We start from the raw sequence: 13,570 nt of genomic DNA, 5'->3' as shown, positions 1-13,570 counted from the left end.
TCGCCTGTTTTCTGGAGTTTTAGCCCTCTGAAAAGTCACTTTCTGACCAATTCTTAAAACGGGGCTGTTTGAGTGGGCGTGTCCATGCACACGGATTCCACACAACAGTTGATCACTTGCGACTTTCTTTTGCTATTCACACACTCTCGTTATTGTTTTCAACCAAAAAACTGCACATTACAGTTAAACACATGGCTGTTTAAGCGGCTATTGTGATTGTGAGTCAGAAAAACACTGTTTTGTGACGTGCATGCGCCGTGCAGCAACAGCAGAAGCAGCTGTTTCAGCTGCTTCAAACACTTACCGGAGCTGCTGCGTTGCTGTATTGTCATCATCTCATGTAGAGATTACAGGAATAGCCCATTCATGGTAATAGTTCACTCTTTTGTGCAGCCGTAGTGGTCGCATTGTGTCACAAACACAAGGTTTGCCAGATTCGTGGCTCGTGTTTGGGCTATTTTTATTGGAATGGGCGGGTTCTAAAATGATCCGATCTGGCAACACTTTTACTTGTGATGTCACAAATGTAGAAAATTTGAAACAGAGCAATTTTCTCTCTATTATAAGACTTACACAGACCACAAATAATATTTATTTTAACAAATGTATTTCATATTTTGTGTGCTGATGGACACTCAAGTTACCTCATATGTGATCAAAAAACTGCAAAAGTAGATTTTTCGTAATATGTCCCTTTTAGTCATTTAGTATACATACAGGGAGAGACTATTAATGAGCATACTTACCTTTATATCGTTAAAGTTTCTGATATCTGTGAAAGTTACGCATTCTTTGGTTAAACAATAAAAATTGTGAATAAATGGGCCACCCTTTACGGATATTACAGTATATTGGCGCAGATTTGAGTACAGATGTTCAAAATATCAATTGGAACAAGGCAAAATGCAATCTGGCAAAATTTGGAAAATGTTTTTTTGCACCATTATGTTGTGAACAACACTAACATACATATATAGATGCCAATATGCGTGTATGTGCATGTGTATATATATGTATACACACACATACACACAGGCAGAGGTGAAAGTATTGTAATGTAATTGAGTTGCTTTTAAGGGTACTTCTAAATCAGTCATTTTACTTGTACTTAAGGACAATTTTAAAGAAGTAAAGTCATTAGTTACATTTCTTCACCCAACCATTACTGAGTAAATTATTATTTTTTTGTTTGAAAATGATCAACGAACTTTGTGAAAAAATTAAATGACCAAACAACAATCAAATGCATCACGTCATAGCCGAACAATCAGATTAAACGTAATGCACTTTTTTCAGTTTTAGAGTTCATAATTGTAGCTATACTTAGAACCTGAGAATTTTTATTTTTAATTTAATTCATTTGTTTTCTTTTGTTTAAAAAAGACAAACCTTTGTGGAAAATGAATGAGGTTCCAATTGTGCAAGATTTTTAAGTTTATACATGAGATGCTGTATGCATGGGAACCGTGGCAAAATGTATTACCAAAAATAAACATGGGGGGTGAAAGCAACTAGTAACTTTTACTTTGAGTACTCTTTAATTGAGCTACTTTTTACTTGTACTTGAGTATTTTATGTACGACTTACTTGTACTTGTACTTGAGCACAATTTCAATCAAGTAACAGTACTTCTAGAGTAGAATATAACAGTACTCTGATACACGTGCACATGCGTAACTGTGTCCACGGCTCTTCCTGCTCCAGGTGAGGTGTGGCCGCCGGCCGTGCATCCTACCGAAGGCGCTCCCTCCTCTGGACGCTGGCGCTCTGTCCTGTCCCGGAGGTCACGAGTGCGTGGAGCATCAGTTCCTCACCTGCTTCTCACCACCCTGCCATCAGTGGGGTGTGTGCTCCACACCCGACACGCCCACCCCGCTGCACACGCAGTGCGAGCCCAACAGCGGTTACCTGGACGACAGCTGTGCGCACATCACGCTCATCTTCAAGAAGGACAAAGTACCGCAGGTGAGTAACAGACTGCCCGTCGCCAAAGATGATTCCTTTATTCGTGTGTCAGATCTTGCCTCATGAATAATAAACCATAACCAAACAGGAAGCCAAAGGCTGTTTTTCTGTCTTTCTTGTACAATCAATCACACCGGATAACCAAAAACATCAGGAGAACAAAAGGAGAGCATCAAGCATGAACTACTGTTCTGTTTAAACCTTCAAACTTCAAAGGTTTGGTTGGAGTCGCTGCTTCATTAAAATTTCAAATGTGGCTCAGTCAAACTAATGAAGACTTTTCTAAAACAGCAGACATGACGTTGCGTGGTTTTTATTAATCCCTATCAAAGCCGGACTTTTATTGTGAAGGTCGTAATGCTGCTTGCAAATGATCTCATCAGCCTGGAAAGTGAAACATCATCTGTGTTGCACATTAAACACGCACTTTTGAGTCCAGGCTGCAGCATTAAAACGACTTCCAATGGAGAACAGATCCTAGTTTCACTTCCTCGAGGGCTGCAGTCCTGAATGTTTTAAGTTCCCTGCTCCAACAAGCATTAATTTGAAGGTGTGTCAGCATGCAGCTCTGTAAAGAATGAGCCATAAAGAGTAGGAATATCCTAAACTTGCAGTATTGTATAGGGATGTAACGATATCTAAATCTTACAGTTCGGTATAATCACGGTAGTAACCTCACCGTGAGCTTTCCCACAATATTGCAGTAATCACGGTACGATAATTATTATGATATTGTGGGAAAGCTTGTGATTATACAGGAAAGCCCACAGTTCGCAGCAATGCTAACAATAACAAGAATGATAATCATTGAGAAATCGTATGTTCACTATTTTGATTGTATTCATTGTCATACTTTTAGATTAATGAGATCAGAAACTGAATACTGCCTATGAACAGATACAGATTCTTTCGCTAAAGTGCAAAACAATTCCAATGGAGTCAGAAACACTCTTAACACAGGTATAGAAACAGCCTACTAACAATAATTAAATAATAATACAAATCTGGCTTTACACGCATTCTCCCGTCTGCTTCAGTTCCTGTCCTCGTACGCGCTTCTGAACCTGGAATAAGTGCAGCAAACCGATAAGGTGAAACATTATATTGCACTAGAAGCTAGGACTCAGTTACAATTTAAGCCCCCTGGACTCATAATATTGGAAAAGAAACTCCCTGAAAGAATCTATCCAAACTGACACTGTGACACTGTCTCGGGGTTGGTGGCTACAAGCATGCTAATAGATTGACCAATAGCATTTCTAACATGTTCATTTACCGGTTGTACACAGGACAAAATGTGTTACATTTAATTATATTTTACCTGTGCCGTCCACTCCTTGTCCTGAGAGGATGATGTCCAACTATTTTACCACTGTCTATAACATAAAGCCACAGTTTGATCAAGACAACTACAAGAGTAAATAAGTGAAATATTGATGATGATGATGATGATGACACTGATCATTTCTGAATGCAGGAATTTAAGAAGTTAAAAGGCTTTCCACACAAACGAACATTAATCTGTCGTTAATATGAGGGGGAAAGGAGAGATTTTAACTGTGGCTCAGACAGTAAAATGTGTCCGGTCTTCACCATGCGGTAATCTGATCAAATCAACCTCTTACATTGTTTATCAACGAAGGCGTTTCAAATTGAAAGTGTGCGTTATCATTTTCACGGATTTCAATGACATTTACAAGCGTTGGGAAAACTCCACGTTCCGTGATTTCTGAACAGCCCCAAAAAAATGACATCATGGCCCAGTCCGCCTCCTTGGCTTTAGACCGCCTTCATTCACAGACTACGAGCTTTTGGTCGATTTACGCACGTGGAATACTGTACGTGCAGGAAAGAGGCGCGTAACTGCAGGCGTGTAAAAAAGCGCTTAAGTGCAAACCTCTGTGTTTAGCTTAATTTGAAGTTTTTCAAGAGAAAGATAAACAAATCAAGATTTATGAATAACAGTAATATTTAAAGTATCCACTAACCTTTTAAAGCCCTTGTTATCAACAACAGGAAACGGCCGTAACTGTGCGACGTATCTTATTTCTTGAGCTGTACTGAGGGAGCTTGGTTGTAAATGCTTCCTTTAGAGTTTTTTGAGCAGACTGGATTGTTCCTTCAACTTTTTGGGATACCAGTTTGTTAAGTGGCGTCTCATGTTGCTCGTATTTCCTGAAGAGTAGCACATGGTACACTTCCAATGTTTGCATATTGTCCACCTTTTCTCCCTCACGGTTTGTTGATGCAGTGAAAGCAAAATGTTTCCACACCTCTTACTTGTAGCCACCGTATCATGCACAGGTTCTATAAACTCCTTTGTTTTCTTGCTCTGCTGGCTGCCACCATCCGCCATGTTTCCTTTCCCCTGTCACACGCCACTGGCTCAACCGCCTGTAACCTAAGACAACGCCCCAAAGCATTATGGTACTTGTTGTTTACTCAGAAAAGATCAGCAACAGCAAACCCAAACCTTAAATTTAACCACAATGGCTCATTATTTTATACCGTGACATAACCACAACGATAGTTAGTAATGTAGTTATCAAGAAACACAGATTAAGATTTGGGGTGTAGAACGTGCATGTCTAACAGAATTTCTTATCTTTCAACCAATCGAACAACTTTCGTTTGAGTTTGCTTGTGTTTTAAAACAAATTTAGGTTTGTTAAATGTGACTAACTGTGTGTGTGTGTGTGTGTGTGTGTGTGTTGCAGGGAACCACCGTGGAGAACATCTGCTCAGAGTTGAGGTACCTCCCGGTGACGCGGACGTTGGCCGAGGAAAGAACGCTGCTCATCCTTTGTGATCTGTCCTACTCCACCAGCGACGCCGTGGAGGTTGCCATGGTGATTACCACGCACGCACACACACACACACTGTGCTTTAACTTGTGGGACAGGACTTCAAATCTGATTTTGCTTCTTTATCACAGTTTTTTTTCTATCCCAACAATCATTCTCTAGGAAGGTCATAAATAAGAAGGGAAAAAAAATTTCAATCTCCCTTTTCTTTTAAATTCTGATTTTAGTACAATTTCAAAATAAAATGTTCCTGCTTGTTTGTTAAAAATGTCACTGGATACTCGTCTTTCTAGGATGCGCTTCTTATATTTAGGAAAGAGGCAGTTGGAATGTTTTCCTCTCTAACATCATCACCAACTGGAATCTTGCACGTGATGTAGCATTCGTGAGCACAGAATTTTTTATGTGCATGATAATTGCACAAGCTGAACTTATTTTAAGTGTTTTTGGTAGGTTTTTGTTTTTGTGATTTTGACATTATGTTTTGTGTGTATTTTGTCATTTTGTGTGTGTTCGTGATCATTCTGTATAATGTTTTTGTGTGATAATGGTGTCAGTTTGTGTATTTTTTGTCATTTTGTGTGTAAGGGGGCGGGGCTTTGTTATCAGGTTTACCTGTACAGGTTTGAACTGCCTTGAATTAAAACGTCTCAACATTTTATCTGTTTTTTTCTATATATTGCAGATGATAAATCTCAAACTATGGGAAAATTAAGTGTAATTATCTTCATATTTAAATCTGATATTATTGCTCTATCCACAGATAGTTATCAGTGCAGTATTAGACTATTTTCAGCTAATCCTGCTTCATATCTGCAGATATTTCCAGAGTGATCTAGTAAAATCTGAGCCTGGGTTTGTTTTTGGTTTTTCCATCAATATTTTCCACCAAAATGAGGAATATGAGGCGGAGCAGGGAGAGTCTTTGAAGCACATCTGGATGAGATTGAGCTCTGTCAGCACCTTGCTGATTCCAGCCTTCATCTATGTCTCTTCCCCATCCCTTCTGACTCCCTCGCTGCTTTCTTTTCCACTCCTCCCTCTCCTTTTGTTCCACCTCTCTCTCTCTCTCTTTCTCTCTCTGTGCCGGCCACCCAGACTGCTCCTCTCTAAGCTCCTAATGGGGGGATTAGCAATGGTTTGCTCTGATGTTACAGATACAGGATAAGGAGTGGCAAGTACGACACTCTGCCAAAACTTTTCAACAAGGCGTCGACATGAAAATATGACGCAAAGCAGGGATTTAGGCTGGTAGCAGCACAGCTGAGATCTTCAGGATGTGGAAGGGTTTAAGGAATAGATCAGGATATGATCGGATGAAGTCGGATATGAGACGCAGAAAGGCAAAGTGAGGAGTTTGTCAAACTGGTATGATTAAAAAAACCAACACGAGTTGAGATGAGCACGGCAATGAATAAAAAGTCTTCTCAGGGCCTTTTCTGACACCCTGTGCAGTGGCTGTTTCATGGTCCATCCAAATGGCGTCATTGGTATTGTTCTTTGTTGTTATTGGGTCTTTGTTGTTATTGTTGTCAATTTGGCTTTTTTGAGTCACTTGTCCAGGGGTGTCAAACACATTTTAGTTCAGGGGTCAGTTACAGACCAGTTTGAGCTTAAGTGGGCCACAGATTTGTTTGTGGGAAAAAGAGCAAATTAAACATTAATGTGCCCTGGTTTGTAGTTCCACGTATAAATGATACATAAATGATAAAGCATGTGAGTCTATCAGTCCCTGCAGGAAGTTCACTTAAAGTTTACTGATTTGGGGAATTTGGGAACATTTTGTGGAATAATTTGAAAAAGATTTGCCAGATTTTGGAAAAATTGAGAGTTCTTTTAACATATGTCAAACTCAAGGCCCGGGGGCCAAATCCGATCCTTAAGAGCATCCAATTCGGCCCGCATGAGAAAGTAAAAATGACAGAGAAAACGTGGATTATTGTGAAAATGGCCAAATAATCCAGTTGTAGATATCTCTAATTCACCAATTAAATGAAACTCTAGAATATTTTTAAAAGCTTGGATTTTTCCTTTGTTAATATCACATGAATTCAGTCATTTTTAATTGCAAATTGTGGTAAGAAGTTTCAATTTCCACACAAATCTTGCAATTTCTCACAAACAATCCCACAAAATTCCTCTAAATTACAAAAAAAACTTGGAACAATATAAAGAATTTTTGAAGTGCATTGAACTGATATTGAAACTCGGGCACAATAATGTTAAAATTGTTCTTTTTTTCCCCCCACCTATAATCTACGGCCCACTTGAGGTCAAACAGGTCCGTTTTTGGCCCCTGAACTAAAATGAGTTTGCCACCCCTGCTCTTTGAGTGTTTTTGTATTTTCTACTATATTTTTTGAGTCATCTTCTAGACAACAACATTGTTCAAGCATGGCGAGCGATGCCAAAATGATAAACGAGCAGAGAAACGAAAGAGATTGAAATTTGGATAAGCTGTGTATGATATCCTTAATGTGTTGCTTCAGGTAACGTGTGATAATGTTTTAAACACGGCTCAAACGAGGCGTGACGCTCTGATCTCTGGTCTGGAGGAGAAAAGAGGAGCGTTTGTCCTCAGGCGAGCGGGATCACAGCTGGACTCCCCACCATTGTTTGTCCTAATTGAAGCAGGCAGCACACGGCTAATCCTCCAACACCTTATTAGACACGTAGCTCCGCCCTCTGTGCGCTCAGCGGGGGCCAGATGTTAGAATGAGGTGCCCCTTTATTCCCATGGAAAAATGCGTTTTTTCTCTCCTTTCTTTGTCGTGGAGCGTCGCCTGGAGCACTTTGGCCACTTCAGAGGAAGGACTTGTTTCCTCCTCCTACTGTAGCGACCGTTTTTAGGGGTTTCCCACAAACCGGCTTTTCTTCACGTTGTGCCTCGGGAAGTTTTAGGAAGCGTTCAAGTTCATATCTGAGATGTTAGATCATCTAAGCCAGTGTGCTAAAGACACACAAAGGAACAAGTGTGTCAGCTGAGGCTGGGATCGTCTCAGAGAAACCATGAAGCTCTCACTGAGATCAGACATCTAGAGAGATCAAGGAGTGGCAGCAGCAGGAAAAACTTAAAAAAATGAAAGGAAAGATCAACAAGATTCGAGTCACACCGCTTTCAATTAAATTTTGTTTTTTCTCCAAAAAATCCACAGTTAAGTTGCATCCCAGAATGTTGGGGTGCTTTAGAGTGAAAAACACACATGTATGTGCCCAGTTTTACCGAAAAGGAGATGGAGTTTCTCTCTTTTTCTGTGAAAATCTAAACAGTCTGTTATTTTTTCTTTTCAAACTGCCCTTTAGGTTTTCTTTTGTAAATTCAGCTAAAAAAAAATTGTGTTGACTGTTAAAATAGTTTGTCTGCTTGATGAATGCTGAGTCCCTGCTGTAATATTCTGTATTATATCAGCTATAAACTGCTCTATATTTTCATTTATTGGTAATAAAATTGAAGTTTTTAGGCGATTTAAAGGTGATGTGAGATGAGAATCACTGTATTATTGTGAGGCATCATTATGTGAATATTCAGTACGTTTTGAGTATTCTGAGTGTTATTGTGCTAAATTCACAATAGTTCAGTGTTTTAAGATATTTGTTGTCTTTTCATTTATAATCTCAAGTAACCGTACTACTAGTGTGTTGTAAGTATAATTATTAGATAGATAAATGAATATATTATTATTATTATTGTAATTATTATTATTATTATTTTATTATTAATAATAATAATAATAATAATAAAAAAATCAGATTAATTACAAAAAAAGAATTACAAAAAGGACGCTTGGGTTGAGTTTGCATGTTCTCCCTGTGATTTCAAAAGTTTCCCCCACCTTCCAAACACATGTAAACTAATTTGATTAGAGTTGCCCGTTGGAATGTGATTAGTTTCGTAATGACCAGTAAGACCTGGAGATGGGCATGAGCCAGGCCTGAACAGGTGTCAGAAGATGAATGAATGAAATAAAAATGGTGATTTGTGACCACACGAAACACCCCTGACCTCTGCGTCTCTTTTCTGCAGTCATTGGAAACCATAGGACGGTCTAAGGACAGTGACTGTGGGCAGATCCAGAAGGCGGCTAACGCCATCACCACAGCCCTGTCCAAACGCCACAACAGTACCGCCATGCAGGCCGTGGTGGAGGTCAAGGTGGAGATGCTGGTTGAGTGTCCACCTGTCGGTACGTCACCAAACTGTGATAACACATTCAGCTTTCCCTCTTTATAGAGTTGACAAATTGATCATTGTCTCGCACAAAGTGTAAAATATCTCAGTCTGGTCACTTTTATTTGATATTTTTATTCCCAACAGTAAGGGGTTACTTCTGTTTTAGGCTTCTAGAGTGTTTTACCAGGTGTTTGGGTTGAACTGGTAACCAGTATACTTAGTGACTGACTTATATCTGCATTGCAGTGTTTAAAAAAAGATATTGCATTTTAATCTAAGATGCTCCATCTGTTCTTAGAAATCTGGCTTTATTTTACTGTTTCCATTGGTAGCTGTTCAGAGTCATGTGACGTGTGTGGTGTCACTTTTTCATCAGTGTTGGCCTCTGGGATGTGTCTGCTGTCGACACATTTAGGGTCTCTTTAAAATCCAAATGAACAGAGATGATAATGTTTGGTCTTCTCTCTTGCAGGCTATCTGGTCCCAGTGCTGTGCGTGGTTTTCAGTGTCCTGTGGATCTTCTGCATCGTCGTGTGTGTCTGGTGGACCAGGAAGAGGAAGAAGGAGCACGCGAGAGCAGCTCGAGACATCCTGGTCAACAACCAACTGGAGCCTCTGCGGAGCAACGCCCTCAAGGACAACCGCGACAAAGACATTCAGTACGAATGCAAGAAACTAATGGGCCCCGACCGGACGGCTGACGGGGCGGAGAGCGAGCTGGAGGACGGGCCGCTGGAGGAGCAGCAGCAGTGTGGGGACGATGAGGAGCGGTCCATAGGCACCGGGGACAAGTGTCCGCCTCAGAGGTGCTCCGCAGTGGGGTCGAAGGACAAAGGGGGGTTGGGTAAGGATAGGGTGGTCTGCACAACACGCAGCTGCCCAGTAAAGGCACCGCACCGGACAGCATACAGCCCCAAAGACAACCGCTGTAAAAACCTAAATGCGGCCAAGCTCAGCGAGGAAGTTAAGGACCATTATGTGTAAGGTGGAGGGCAAAGCTTTATGAAGAACTACAATTCTTCAATGTCACGGATGCAAGATTATATCAAAATGCATTTTTTAAGAAACCTAAAGAAACATGCTCACAGCTTCGTCGTTTACATTTTCTGCTTGAGGACAAACTGACCACAACTGGCTGTCGTCTGCATTGGTTCGTCTGCCTTAGTCCTCAGCCTTTATGCAGACGATATGCTTCTATTTAAAATTAAAAAGAGGAAAGCATCTTCATTTTTGGCACTGAGAATCCACCATTGAATGCCTGAAAGGAGGGTTACTTATCATTTTTCTGTTTCAAGGCTTCATGGCACATGGTTACTGCTTTTTGGCGAATCTATTGGACGCCATCCTTCGAGGAAAGTGCCTTAGCATCTCCTCTTCCTCCCGCCCATGAAGTTTAAACTCATGGAAATGGAAAGTGGTCCTCCATCAAAGACTGTCTTCTCTTCTGTGTACATATGTAAATATGAACAGATGACTTTGTATATTGGAGTTTAGTAACTTAAATGATGAATTGTACCATAGTTATTTGAAATGACTGTTTTGTGGTCGTTTTTCTAAGATGATTTCATTCCTTTGATCAGTTTTTTATATATGGCGTCTCCGAATCATCAACGTCTTTGTTTAGGTTGTAACGGTTTCCTCAGAACACAGCGTTTCATCTGGTGGTTTTTGCATCTAAGGTCACATTTCCTGTCCAAAAGTCTGAACCAGTGGTAAAAAAAAACGTTCTTAGCTTTAATCTATGTACAGTAACTCAACACTTTCCTTATTTCCTAAATATACTATGTCTTAACTTTGCACGTTTTCGTTAGATCTGATTGGCTCTGTTATTACCATGCCCCAACCCTTCACATTCGCCCCAGTTTATATGTTGCTACTAATTGGACAATATTACATTTAGATGACTAATTTCACTCTAGAAGGTAATTGCCCTCTGGTCCTTTTTTTTTTTTTTTTTTAATGAAAATTCAAGTATTTAAATCAGCATTGCGGTTTTTCCTCAGTTTGAGTTTGGTCATAGTCACAGTTTTAGTAATTCTCTTTTTGTTTTGGGTTTATTCTAGTCTTATTAGGGGCAAAACGTTGACTAAAGCTTTTAGCTCATTGGCTGAGTTAATGTTATGCCCCGACCCCTTACTAATAATTGCCCCTAGCTGAAATTTAGCTACTGATTCGATAATATTACATCGAGATAACTAATTATACTTAGGAGGTAATTTTCATCAAGTCTTTTATTTAGTTATTTATTTATTTATTTTGAAAAAGTGTCATGTATTTTTGTCAATGTTTTAGCTATTCGTCCTCTGTCTGGGTTTAGTCTTGGTATTAAAACTTTGATAAATGCTATTAGTCAAACAAAATAACAAAACAACCCTGGCCCTTCACAATCACTGTTCCGTATTTTGAAATTAGCCACTAACCCAGTGATTCTAAAATAGTGCTCCCCTTAGGTGGGTGTGTTATATATTATTCACTTTATTATTGATGTTCTAAGATACTGTATGTAATTGCACATCTTGTGTTTTTTATGAGTTTCCAAAATGAATAATTAAAAATGGTAACTTTTTTTTAAATTTTTGACCCATTTTGTCCTGGAGGCTGAAAATTAAAAAAAAAAAAACCAACAAAAAAAAAAAAACATTTAGAACCACTGCACTACAGAGTTATATTTCATTGACAATTTTTTGTCTTTAAGGTTCTTTTCAGATAGTTTTGAAAATTGTATGCATTTTTGTCATTGTTTTAACCATTGTTCTGTTTGGTGTTTAGTCTTAGTCACAGTTTTAGTCTTCCTCCTTTATTTTTTGAGCTTAGTCCAGTCCAATTCAAGGTAAAAGTATAGTTTCCAAAAGTGATTCGTTGACAAAATGAACACATTGGCTGAGTTAATATTATGCCACACCCCTGCACACTCACTTGCCCCTAGCTGAAATGTTGGACATTACTGGATTGAAAGTTTTTAAACTTCACAAAATTGTCAAGAATTTTTAGAATAACTTTCCTTTCTTTTTGGTTTAACCTTAGTCATAGTATAAGTCAATCCAACCTTTGTTTCTTGGTTTAGTCTAGTCTTCCTCAAGGGTAAAGTGTAGTTGACGAAAACAATTGATCGACAAAGTTACCACTGGTTCAAACTTTTGTCTCATAAAAGTTGTATGTATTTATTTTATTGCAATCATTTCCATATCTACACAGAGTCTGAAGGTAAAGGTGCTTTTATTGTCACATCAGGGTCGAATCAGTGTCTCAAAATTGCAGGGTTTAATGCTGCATCCACTAACTAAAAAACAAATGCATTATTTTTGTTCTGAAAACAACCAGGGAGTAATGGGAAACTAGTTTCTACTGATAAAGTCATGGATGTAGTTTGTTGTGGATCATTAACACCCAAAAGCCTTAATGTTTTTGCTATGTTTGTCTTCATAAAAAAACTTGCATATTGTGGAGAAAGATCATTGGCGGTCACTGCTACACCATAGTTTGTATGTCCATGATATTTTGAATTTACATTGTCCAAAAACATTGTTCCATATTTATATACAAGACAATTAAACATTTGGGTCCTATTCCAAGGACCTGGATTAATGGAAATCTTGGCTATGTTCAGGCTAAAATATAATAGGGCATGTACAGGACTTTGCATTCCAATATGCTGGATCACTGTAATGTAATCGAGGCATTGTTGCAATGGCATGTTATATTTATTTTAAGTCTGAGAATGGTCACAGTTTGAGCTACAGATGACAAAAAGGACATGGTGGGACATTTTTAACCAATTAGTGGATTTAAGGGCACAAATTATTGGAGAGAGTTTGAAGGCCCAATCGTATTACCTGTCCGTTTTTTCTCTCACCTGTCTTCTCTATCACTTTTCTCGCATTTGAGACTAGGCCACATTGAATTTCTCTTCGTCATTTGTGCTGTGGTTTGCTGGTCCGCCTTTCTCCCGTGATTTTAGCCATGGTGTGAATTATGAGAGTTTTTACCCCAATCATGGATTAAGGCTGATACATCTCAATAAACATCACCTTCACCTGCCAGCAGTGGTCTGTCTGTTACTCTGACTGACACCAAGGTCTACTGACATATTGAACAAATCATATCAGTGGAGATGGAATGCTAACTCAGGCCTGGTCAAGCTGGAGCCAGTGTTAATTTTGAAGACTAAAAATTTTCGTCATGGTTTTCTCGACTGCATTTTTCTAAGTGACAGCAACTAGACTGTAGCTGGCTCCATTACAGATTTTTGCAAAATAAAAGCGATGTTTCTAAATGTCGACAAATAATAATTGCACTTTGAACGTGTTTCCGTGACTCCCTTGAAATCTCATCCCGCGAGACTTTACTGCAGGAAGACGGAAGCTCAGAACCTGCTTATAAAACTCCGTATTCCTTTGCCGTTTCACGTCTAATGTGGCAGTAATCATTTTAAAGTATAATGCTAAGAAATGTCCCGGTCTTCTGTTCCATTAATGCGTACCGCGCCCTGTTTTCACGGAGAGAAGTGATCATGTGACCAGGTGCCTCACGTCATGTGATTTTTTTTGCGGAAAAAGTGATTCCATAGCACTTTTGCGACACATTTCAACATCATAACGTCTGAAATTCCTCCTCATGAAAGCGTAAAAAT

At 39.2% G+C, this 13,570-nt stretch overlaps 1 protein-coding gene across 2 annotated transcripts in view; it reads left to right on the top strand.

Moving 5' to 3' along the window:
- Window positions 1-12,978, top strand: part of LOC114456103 (protein jagged-2-like) — a 65,916-nt gene extending 52,938 nt beyond the window's left edge. For both annotated transcript variants that reach the window (XM_028437642.1, XM_028437641.1), the window contains 4 exons: window positions 1,705-1,965; window positions 4,683-4,814; window positions 8,794-8,953; window positions 9,413-12,978. In XM_028437642.1, coding sequence (XP_028293443.1) covers window positions 1,705-1,965; window positions 4,683-4,814; window positions 8,794-8,953; window positions 9,413-9,924 — 1,065 coding nt within the window. In that variant the 3' untranslated portion in view covers window positions 9,925-12,978. The remainder of the gene's footprint in view (window positions 1-1,704; window positions 1,966-4,682; window positions 4,815-8,793; window positions 8,954-9,412) is intronic.
- Window positions 12,979-13,570: the final 592 nt, after the last annotated feature.

Source organism: Gouania willdenowi, chromosome 22 (assembly GCF_900634775.1).
Source record: "Gouania willdenowi chromosome 22, fGouWil2.1, whole genome shotgun sequence".
NCBI classification, from domain to species: Eukaryota; Metazoa; Chordata; class Actinopteri; order Blenniiformes; family Gobiesocidae; genus Gouania; species Gouania willdenowi.
The sequence above is the reverse complement of the archived record's forward strand: the minus strand, read 5'-3'. Positions and strand labels throughout refer to the sequence as shown.